This window comes from Suricata suricatta, chromosome 12 (genome assembly GCF_006229205.1).
Source record: "Suricata suricatta isolate VVHF042 chromosome 12, meerkat_22Aug2017_6uvM2_HiC, whole genome shotgun sequence".
NCBI lineage: Eukaryota > Metazoa > Chordata > Mammalia > Carnivora > Herpestidae > Suricata > Suricata suricatta.
The window spans coordinates 79057077-79067812 of NC_043711.1; the positions used below are offsets into that span (position 1 = coordinate 79057077).

The 10736-nt window shown below is 45.6% G+C and overlaps 1 protein-coding gene and 1 long non-coding RNA gene across 5 annotated transcripts in view; one reads left to right on the forward strand and one right to left on the reverse strand.

Annotated features, from left to right (window-relative positions):
- Positions 1-10736, reverse strand: part of LOC115273602 — a 59197-nt gene that overhangs the window by 29201 nt on the left and 19260 nt on the right. The window contains exon 1 of one of the 4 annotated variants that reach the window (XR_003900855.1): positions 7914-8739. The exons of the other annotated variants lie outside the window; for them this stretch is intronic. This is a non-coding gene — a long non-coding RNA (uncharacterized LOC115273602). Of the gene's footprint in view, positions 1-7913; positions 8740-10736 lie in introns of those variants that run through there. 4 annotated transcript variants of the gene reach the window in all.
- The window catches only part of LOC115273594 (signal-regulatory protein beta-1-like), a 29233-nt gene that overhangs the window by 9159 nt on the left and 9338 nt on the right, over positions 1-10736 (forward strand). Inside the window, 1 exon segment of the mRNA XM_029916701.1 lies at positions 8169-8534. Coding sequence (XP_029772561.1) covers positions 8169-8534 — 366 coding nt within the window.

Genomic DNA, 10736 nt, shown 5'->3' on the forward strand with positions numbered 1-10736 from the left:
AAAAAAAAAAAAAAAAAAAAAAAAAACAAGGAAGCTGGGATAGAAGGATCATCCCTCAAGATCATAAAAGCCATATATGAAAGACTCAACGCTAATATCATCCTCAATGGGGGGAAACTGAGAGCTTCCCCCCTACATCAGGAACATGACAGGGATGTCCACTCTTGCCACTGTTATTCAACACAGTATTGGAAGTCTTAGCTTCACCAATCAGACAACACAAAGAAATATTAGGCATCCAAATCAGTCAGGAGGAAATCAAACTTTCATTCATCACAGATGACATGATACTCTATATGGAAAACACAAAAGATTTCCACCAAAACACTGCTAGAACTGATCCATGAATTCAGTGCACATAAAGCCACAGGATATAAAATCAATGCACAGAAATTGGTTGCATTCCTATTCACCAATAATCAAGCAACAGAACGAGAAATCAAGGAATTGATCCCATTTACGATTGCACCAAAACCCATAAAATACCCAGGAATAAATCTAACCAAAGAGGTGAAAAATCTATACACTGAAAACAATAGAAAACATATGAAAGAAATTGAAGACACAAAAAAAAATCGAAAAATACTCCATACTCCTGGATAGGAAGAACAAATATTGTTAAAATGTCAATACTACCCAGAGCAATCCACATATTCAATACAACCCCTATCAAAATAACGCCAGCATTCATCACAGAGCTAGAACAAACAATTCTAAATTTGTATGGAACCAGAAGAGAACCCAAATAGCCAAAGCAATCTTGAAAAAGAAAACCAAAGCAGGAGGCATTGAAATCCTGGACTTTAAGATGAAGATTACAAAGCTATAATTACCAAGACAGTACGGTACTGGCACAAAAACAGACACTCAGACCAATGGAACAGAATAGAGAACCCAGAAACGGACCAACAAATGTATGGCCAACTAATCTTTGACAAAGCAGGAAAGACTATCCAATGGAATAAAGACAGTCTCTTCAGCAAATGGTGCTGGGAAAACTGGACAGCAACATGCAGAAAAATAAACCTGGACCACTTTCTTATACCACACACAAAAATTAAGTCAAAATGGATGAAAGACCTAAACATAAGACAGGAAACCATCAAAATCCTAGAGGAGGAACCAGGCACAAACCTCTTTGACCTCAGCCACAGCAACTTCTTACTCAACATGTCTTTGGAGGCAACAGAAATAAAAACAAAAATGAACTATTGGGACTGCATCAAAATAAAAACCTTCTGCACAATGAAGGAAACAATCAGCAAAACTAAAAGGCAACCAACAGAATGGGAGAAGATATTTGCAAATGACATATCAGATAAAGGGTTAGTATGCAAAATCTAAAAAGAACTTATCAAGGTCAACACTCCAAAAACAAATAATCCAGTCAAGAAATGGGCAAAAGAAATGAATAGACACTTCTCCAAAAAAGGCATCCAGATGGCCAACTGACACATGAAAAAATGCTCAACAGCACTCATCATCAGGGAAATACAAATCAAAACCACAATGAGATACCATCTCACACCCCTCAGAATGGCTAACATTAACAACTCAGGCAACAACAGATGTTGGTGAGGATGTGGAGAAAGAGGATCGCTTTTGCACTGCTGGTGGGAATGCAAACTGGTGCAGCCACTCTGGGAAATAGTATGGAGGTTCCTCAAAAAATTAAAAATAGAACTACCCTATAGCCAGCAAGTGGACTACTAGGTATTTATCCAAGGGATACAGGTGTTCTGTTTTTGAAGAGGCACAGACACCCCAATATTTATAGCAGCACTATCGACAATAGCCATAGTATGGAAAGAGCTCAAATGTCCATCAATGGATGAATGGGTAAAAAAGATGTGGTAGATGAGGTATGTATATACAATGGAGTAAATATTTCTCATCAATCAAAAAGAATGAAATCTTGCCATTTGCAACTACGTGGATGGAACTCAAGGGTATTATGCTAAAAGAAATTAGTCAGAGAAAGACAAAAATATGACTTCACCCATATGAGGAATTTAAGACACAAAACAGATGAACATAAGGGAAGGAAAGCAAAAGTAATGTAAAAACAGGGAAGGGGACAAAACATAAGAGACAAACAGGGAGTTGCTGGAGGGGTTGTGGGAGCGGGGATGGGCTACATGGATAAGAGGCATTAAGGAATCTACTCTTGAAATTACTGTTGCACTATATGCTAACTAACTTGGATGTAAATTAAAAAATAAATAAATTTTTTAAAAAGGGCTTCGGTTACTTTTTTCAATGTAAAACAGTTGGAAATCAACTGTTTCCTCCACAAGCCACTTGTTTCTCACATTTAAAAGGCTTAGCTCTATAATCTACTGCCTTGGCTTTGAGTTTGAAAGACCCATCCCGGGGCGTCTGGGCGGCTCAGCTGGTTAAACGGCTGACTTCGGCTCAGGTCATGATCTTCTGGTTTGTGGGTTCGAGCCCCACATCTGGCTCTGTGCTGACAGCTCAGAGCCTGGAACCTGCTTCAGATTCTGTGTCTCCCTCTCTCTGCCCCTTCCCTGCTTGCACTCTGTCTCTCTCTCTCTCAAAATAAATAAACATTAAAAAAAAAACTTTAATAAGAGCCACCCAGGAGCTCGACCACCTCGTTGTCTTCACCTGTGTCACCCTCACCCTTATTAATGGTGCCTACATCTCATAGTCTAATCCAAATAGGAGCTTGGGGGATTGGTATGCATAGATGCTGCATGAAAATGTTTGGTAGGGGTCCTCCATGTTAGTATTGACAAAACTTATTCCACCCCATAGGCATGAGGCTTATCCCCTCTCCTTTTGTGATACCTACCAAAGCTCACCCAAGAGCCAGGCACCAAAATAGAGATCCAAGAAGTCTGCCTTTTTGTGCCCTGATAACATCCACCCAGGAGAGCTTCAAGTACCCTGACCAAGAGGGGTCAAGAATGAGGTAGCTGTGAAGCCACCACTATGGTTTACTTAATGAGTGTCAGGCTCCAAGCGATTCCAGGGACAGAGAAGCCCAAGAAGGAGCAAAGGGAGGAGAAGGCAGCTGTGAGATGCCACAGAAGGTAGGGATCCTATGGGTCTACTGCTTCTGGGAAGAACCAGACCAGCAGCTGACATCTGGGGTCACTGCACACACACTTACCATGAATCTACTCACCGTTCCCTCCTGAGTTTAAAAACATCTGTTGAATATTCAGAGTGGAAGACAGAGTGGATTCAAACCCTGTTCTCACTGAGGCATATGCTCTAATGGGCAAGACAGTTAAAATCAATACATGACTAAACTCTGATAGGTACTTAAGGGTGCTCTAGGTTTATCTGTAACGAGAAGTGCGTGGGCATCCCTAGTACATGGAAGAGGAGGAGGAGTATGGGACCTGAGTTGCGGAGAAAGGTCAAGGCCACTGAGCCCAAACAGGAGTGAAGGGCTAGGAGGTGAGGCCAGCACAGCAGTTAGATCAGTCAGGCAAATGAGGAGACTCTCATTTTACCATAAGGGTGCCGAGAAGCCATTTAAAGAGAATGACACGATCAGAAGTCCTGTTTAAAAATAGCACTCTGTGGCTAAAATGAACAAATGAGGAAACAATAGATGCTGACGAGGATGTGGAGAAACAGGCATCTTCCTAATGCAAACTGGTGCAACCGCTCTGGAAAAGTGTGGAGTTTCCTCTCAACAACAGAACTCCCTTATGATCCAGCAATAGCTCTGCTAGGAATTTACCCAAGGGATACAGGCGTGCTGATGCATAGGGGCACAAGTACCCCAATGTTTATAGCAGCACTTTCAACAATAGTCAAATCATGGAAAGAGTCTAAATGTCCATCAGCTGATGAATGGATCAAGAAGATGTGGTTTATATATACAATGGAGTACTATATGGCAATGAGGAAGAATGAAATATGGCCATTTGTAGCAACATGGATGGAACTCAAGGGTGTTATGCAAAGTGAAATAAGTCAGGCAGAGAAGAACAGATACCATATGTTTTCACTCCTAGGTCTAACAGGAGAAACTTAACAGAGGACCATGGGGGTGGGGAAGGGGAAAAAATAGTTAAGGAGAGGGAGGGAGGCAAACCATAAGAGTCTCTTAAATATTGAGAACAAACTGAGGGTTGATGGGGGTGAGAGAGAGGGGGAAAGGGGTGATGGGCATGGAGGGGGACACTTGTTGGGATGAGCACTGGGTGTTATATGGAAAACAACTTGACAATAAACTATAAAAGAAAAAAAAAAGAAAAGTAGCACTCTGGCTTCAGGGCGAGGAGAAGACTACGTGCAATGGAAATAAAAAGGGAGGCAAAATGACAGGCTAGCCAAGCAGAGGTGAGAGTGAAGAGACAGACACAGGAAGATTTAAGATGTATTGAGATGAAAGGAGGTGGGGGTTGGGGGAGAGGTTGAAAGAAGTTATCAAAAATAACTCCAAGGTCTCCACCGGACTAACTGGTTCACTGGGGGCATCAGACACTGAAATGGGGACACAGGCAGAGAGCCTGATGGACAGGTGAGTGATGAGTATGGTCTACAGGTGCTAAGCAGACAGCACCATATAGGCATGAAGATGTCTAGGCCATGGTCATACAGGGACCAGGTGGGCCTAGGATTCCAACCAGGGGCCTTTTGGCCCCTAAGTCTGTCTCCTACGGCCACATTCAATGGTCCCTGCCAGCAAGGAGCACCAAGCCCAGTAAAGGAGGTAGACACGAATGAAAGGAGATGGAGAACAAGGCTACCAACGGTAGTGTTGGAGTCACCATGGCTGTGTAACAAAACAGCCCAGCACTCAGGGCCAGTATATAACCATTTCATTGCAATTAGTGATATTGTGAGTCAGAAATTCAGACAGGGCACAAGAATGGCTTTGTCTCCTCTGTATGAAGTCTCGGGCCTCAGCGAGGCACATTCAGCTAAGGGTGACAACATCTAGGGTCTGGAATCATCCAGAAGCTTCTTCAAGTACATGTTTCATGACTGATGCCGGTTACCGGCTGGATCGTTAGCTGGGCCTTCAGCTAGAACTCCCACACACATCCCTACCGTGTGGTCTCTACGTTGAGCGAATTTGGACTTCCTCAGTCTGGCGGCCAGATTCCAAACAGAGGTGTGCCAAGAGAGCAGGGCAGAAGTACAGGGAAGTTTTATGGTCTAGCCTGGGAAGTCACCTCACATCCCCTGGGTCGTCATCACCAGCCTGCCCAGATTCAGGGGCAAGGAATATTTACCCACTTCTCAACGGGAGGCATGTCAAAGAGCATGAGGAAGGGGTATTGCTGCCATCAGCTCTGAAAAATACAATCTGTCACCACTGAAAAGAGGAAGTGGCTTGGAATAATGGATGCTAAAGGAACACTCAGGCCTTGCCAAGGGTCTCACAGTCAAGCTCTCTCAGGGGAAAAAAGAAACCAAACAGCTCGAATAATAATAGCATCTCAAGGGAAGAGAAAACTTGTCCTGTGACAGACCCATCTAACCCCATCTCGGACTTCCTCTTCGGTTCTGCCATTTTGTACCACCCACATACAGTCAGCTGCTGGAGGCAAGGGTCGAGAAGAGCAGGGAAACTGAGTCACAGAAGGCAGTATCTGGACCGTGAGCCACGGAAGTGGAGAGCTCACGGCTTCTCAGGCTCTGGACTCAATCTTGTGTGTGGGTTGTTGCTCCTCAAGAGAAAAGCATTTTCAACGTGGGGGTTCCTCTTGCTCAGGCACTCCCCCTGCCCAGAACTGACCCCAGAGCCCGGCAGACAGAAGACGCACCCCTCTTCCTCGTGGGTGTGGGGTGTATTGCTGTCCCTGCAGGATGACCCTGTTGACGTCCCTTCTCCATGCAGGCCTCCTCCACCTTCTAGAACAGAGGCCATCCTCCCTCCCAAAGACCTAACTCCTTGTTCACCCAAAGCCACTCCCCCTGCAAGCCAACTCTCAAAGCCAGGAGGGCCCATCAGACATGGCGCATTTTTACCACTGACCCATCCATAGTGGGCCCCGCTCCCTGGAGGCCCCGTTCCCGGGAGCCTGCCTCCTGGTCAGCTGGGCCGTGCATCTGAGCCCAGTTTGCTGGACTGCTCGCGACTGCGTGCCTGGGGCTGCTGGACGAGGAAGAGCCGGCAGGGCCTCTAGCATAGAGCGAGGCGGCCAAGGGACACAGCCCCGGCACTAAGGGAGCCTGCCGTAACTCTCCAAGCATCTTGGGAGCCTCACAGCAGTAATTTGTTAGCTGAGTCGGATTCCTATTTCACAATCCAGAAGAAGAAACGGTCAAAATCGCACAGCTAGTTCCGCCCATCACAGTCATTTCCTCTTATGTGACAGAGTCAGGCTTCCCCTCTCACTACAGAGGCGCGTCCCAGGGGCCTCTCCAGGACAACACGTGGACAGACCAGCCCCCGGGCCACCACGATGCCCGCACCTGCCTCCCCACCCTGCCCGCCTCTGCCATCCCTGCTGCTGCCTCTGCTGCTGGGCGTCACAGGTGAGTGCCGACCTCGGGGGCCATCGGGCAGGGATGGTGGTGCAGGTGCCCCCACTGGCAGTGGGGCACATGGATCTCTGTTCCAGGCCCTCTTTCTTTACCGCCTCTTCCTCTTTAAGACATTTCTCCAGATGTTTTTCTTACAACAAGGATCTCCCCAAACAAATCCCTGCAGAATGCTTTTTACTTGGAGGGGTCCTTTCCTCTCCCACTGAGGTCCAGACAGGATCTTCCCCATATGACATTTCTCAATGGCCAGGGTTCCCACCCCTCCTCATTTCCCACACTTTTGTCACACTGTGAAGGCTCCATGACCCCCTTTGGCTTGACTGCAGGACCTCGTGGCACCCTGAGGGAGGAGGTGGAAGTGCAGCATCTGACTCCTGCTGAAAACCCTAGAACCCGGGAATCAGGGCTGCCCTAATTAAGATGGAAATGATGGTAAATAGATCTATCAATTGGTAGAGAGATCAATCAATAGATCAATCAATCTATCTATCACAAGGACTCCACATGCCATGCAGAACTATCAGAAAACTAAGTGGTAATTTATAGACTACTAAGTCTCCCAAAATTTCAGCATCCTAAAATAAAATACATACATATATATTTAATATGTATAAAGGTCAATCTCACGACCTTGGGATCATGACCTAAGCCCAAATCAAGAGTCCATGCTCAGCTGACTGAGCCACCCAGGCGCCCCCTAAAGTTAGATTCTTGATGTGAGAGTTAAGCCTGCCTGCCCACCCTCCCCACAGAGCTGATCCCCACACTCAGCAGATAGGCCAAGCACCCCTTCCCCTCCTGGCGGGTTGACAGCTCAGGCAAGAGGCCGTCCAGCAAAGTGGTTAAATGTGCAGATACTTTTTGAAACTGACCTGCCGGGATTCAAATCCAAGTTCATCACTTATACCCTGTTTGACCTGGGACAAGTGAAGAACTTCCCCGGGCCTCCATTGTCATGTCTGGAAACAGGGATGAATAATGCAGCCTTTCTCGCAGAGTAGCGGCGGGAGTGACAGGAGCGCGTTCATGTATTTCCGTGCTTAGAGAGACACCTGGCGCACAGAAGGGTCTATGGACACCCACTGTCGAATCCATCCAGGGCTTAGTGAATGCAAATATGAGCACGTAAAAGTGGCCCTGCTGATTCTGGCCATTACAGCACTCACTCTGTGTCCTTGACACCCCCTGTCTTCATTTAAAACTCACAGCACCTGGATGGCTCAGTCAGTTAAGCGTCCAACTTTGGCTCAGGTCATGATCTCATGGTTTGTGAGTTCAAGCCCTGGATCAGGCTCTATGCTGACAGCTCAGAGCCTGGAGCCTGCTTCAGATTCTGTGTCTCCCTCTCTCTCTGACCTTCCCCTGCTCACAACTCTGTCTCTCTCTCTCTCTCTCTCTCAACAATAAACAATTAAAAAAATTTTAAAGCTCACAGAACTGATGGGGAAGGGCTTGATCCATCCTGCTTAACAGAGAGGAAACCGAAACCAGTGAGAAGGGGTTCCCCCAAACAGCTTGTCCGGTGCTGGAGTTGAGCCTTGAACCCACATCAGCCTGACTCCAGGTCGACAGACTCTGGGCCGTCCAGTCCTGAGTGTTTTTCAAAGTTTCCAGGTCTATTCCCACAAAAAAACTACAAGTCTGTGGGGCCAGGCAGGGGATCTGGAACTGACATGTTTTCCCTCCAGGTGTGGCAGGTGAGGCGGAGCTGAGGGTGATCCAGCCGGACAAGTCCGTGGCTATGGCAGCCGGACAGACGGCCACTCTGCGCTGCACCGTGACCTCCCTGCACCCCCTTGGGAAGGTGGAGTGGTTCAAGGGGACAGGGCCAGGCCGGGAGTTAATCTTCAGCTTCAGAGGAGGAGACCACCCCCCCCAGTCGCCTCGAGTAACAAAGGTTGCAGACGCCACAAAGAGAAACAACACGGACTTTTCCATCTGCATCAGGAACATCACCCCAGCAGATGCTGGTACCTACTACTGTGTGAAGTTCCAGAAAGGGACCCCTGATGTGGAGTTTAAGTCTGGACCAGGCACCAGGGTGTTTGTACATGGTAAGTCCGGACCCCTGAAAACCCAGCCTGTTGATCTAAGACAAATCACAAGCTCCTGGCTCTCAGCCCAAGGCTCCCTCTTTGTTAGGCCTTGTGTCAAGGTTGAGTTGAATACTCAGGGCATCTTCTAACAAAACAGTGCTAGGGATTGGATTTACTTGCCCATGAAAAATCGAGCAAACTATAGAAAACAATGGTTGGCAAGACATTGGGCATCAGGGAGGCCTGGGTGGCTCAGTCAGTTAAGCCTCTGACTCTCGATTTCAGCGATTTCAGCTCAGGTCATGATCTCATAAGATCGAGCCCTGAGGTGAGGTCTTTGCTGACAGGGTGGAGCTTGCTTGAATTCTCTCTCTCTCCCTCTTTCTGCCCCTCCCCCGCTTTCTCTCTCCCTCTCTCTCCTTCTCTCAAACTAAACAAATAAACTTTAAAAAAAAAGACATTGGGCCTCAGGCAACAAAAGACAATGATCCCTGAGAGATGAGAAACAAACGTGAAAGTCAAGGATGATGCCTCTGCTCTCTGAGAAAGTTTCCACGCCACCATTCAGTGAGAGAATGCGGATGGATATTGGCAATGTCCCCAAGGTAACAGAAGTAGCTAGACGTCTGAGGGCAAAATGGCGGGAGTTCTCAGAGTAGAGCCCCAAAATTGAGGAAGCTACACAGAGAATTCCAAAGTATTGTTGGCAGGTTACTGAGAAGAATGTTCATGAGAAGATACATGGGCATGAATTCAAGTGCATGGCCTCAAGGGAAAATATCCCTGGAGCTCACACAAGGCCAAGAATGGTGCCTGTTCCCACAAACTTGAGTGAAAAACCCTATAATTCCCAAGGCCTCTGGTAGAGTATGCAGAAAGGGTCTGCCTCAGTAAGAGGTTAAAAAGCAAATTAGCCCGAGACCAAATGACACTGTGGGCCTGTAAGTTTAACTACAACAGCTTAAATACAACACATGAAAACAGCAAACCATTTCCAGGTCATCTAACCATGTCCCCAGACAAGTTCAGGCATATGTATAGGATTACAAAATATCTAACACCAAACAAAGTAAAATTCACAACATCTGGCATGCAATAAAAAATTACCAAGCTGGCAGATGGTCACTACAGTTATCGTGGTGAGCACAGAATAATCTATAGAATTGTGGGATCACTACGTTGTAGAGCTGAACCTCACAGAACACTGTGGGTCAACTATACTTCAATAAAAATTTTAAGATAACCAAGCAGGAAAGAAGCAGGAAAATACATTTATAATGTGAATCCATCATTTGAAACCTACCAGAAAAGACAGATACAGGATTAGTACCCAAGGACATTAAACTATGCTATGTGTGGTCAAATAAAGGAAAGATTAAATATGTGAAAAGTAGAGGCATGGAAAATATTTTCAGAGATCCATATTGAATTTTTAGAGATGAGAACTGCAATGCCTAGGATGAAAAATATACACTGGATGAGATTAATGGCAGATAAGACACTGGAAAAATTAATAAACTTATAATACAGCAATAGACACCATCCAAAATTATACACAGAAAGGTAAAAGTCTGAGAAAAGATAAACAGAGCATCAATCAGCTGTGCAAAAACCTCAAGTGGCCTAATAAATATGTATTACAGTATCTAAAGGAAGAAGGGAACAGAAAGAGTCTTTGAAGAAATAATGGCTCCATTTTTTCTAGATATGATGAAAAATATGAACACACAGATCCAAAAAGCTCAGTGAACTCCAAGCACAAGAAACATGAAGAAAACTACTCCAACGTGCATCATATTCAAATTGCATAAAACCAGTGATAAAGAAAAGATCTTAAAAGCAACCAGAGGAAAAAGGAAATATTAGATACAAAGCAACAAAGGTACATTTGACAAGAGTTCTCAATGAAAAGTGATATAAGCCAGAAGATAATGAAGAAACAGCTTTAAAGTATTTTTCAGTGAGATAATATAACAATCCTGTTTTTGCACCCAATGAAAGAGCTTCAAAATACATAACACCATTTCTGTCTCTCTTGGGTAAATCCCCAGCAATGCTATTGCTGGGTCATAAGGGAGTTCTATGGATAGTTTTTTGAGGAACCTCCACACTGTTTTCCAGAGCGGCTGCACCAGTTTACATTGCCACCAACAGTGTATGAGGGTGCCCATCTCTCCACACCCTCTCCAACAACTGTAGTCTTTTGCTTTGTTCATTTTA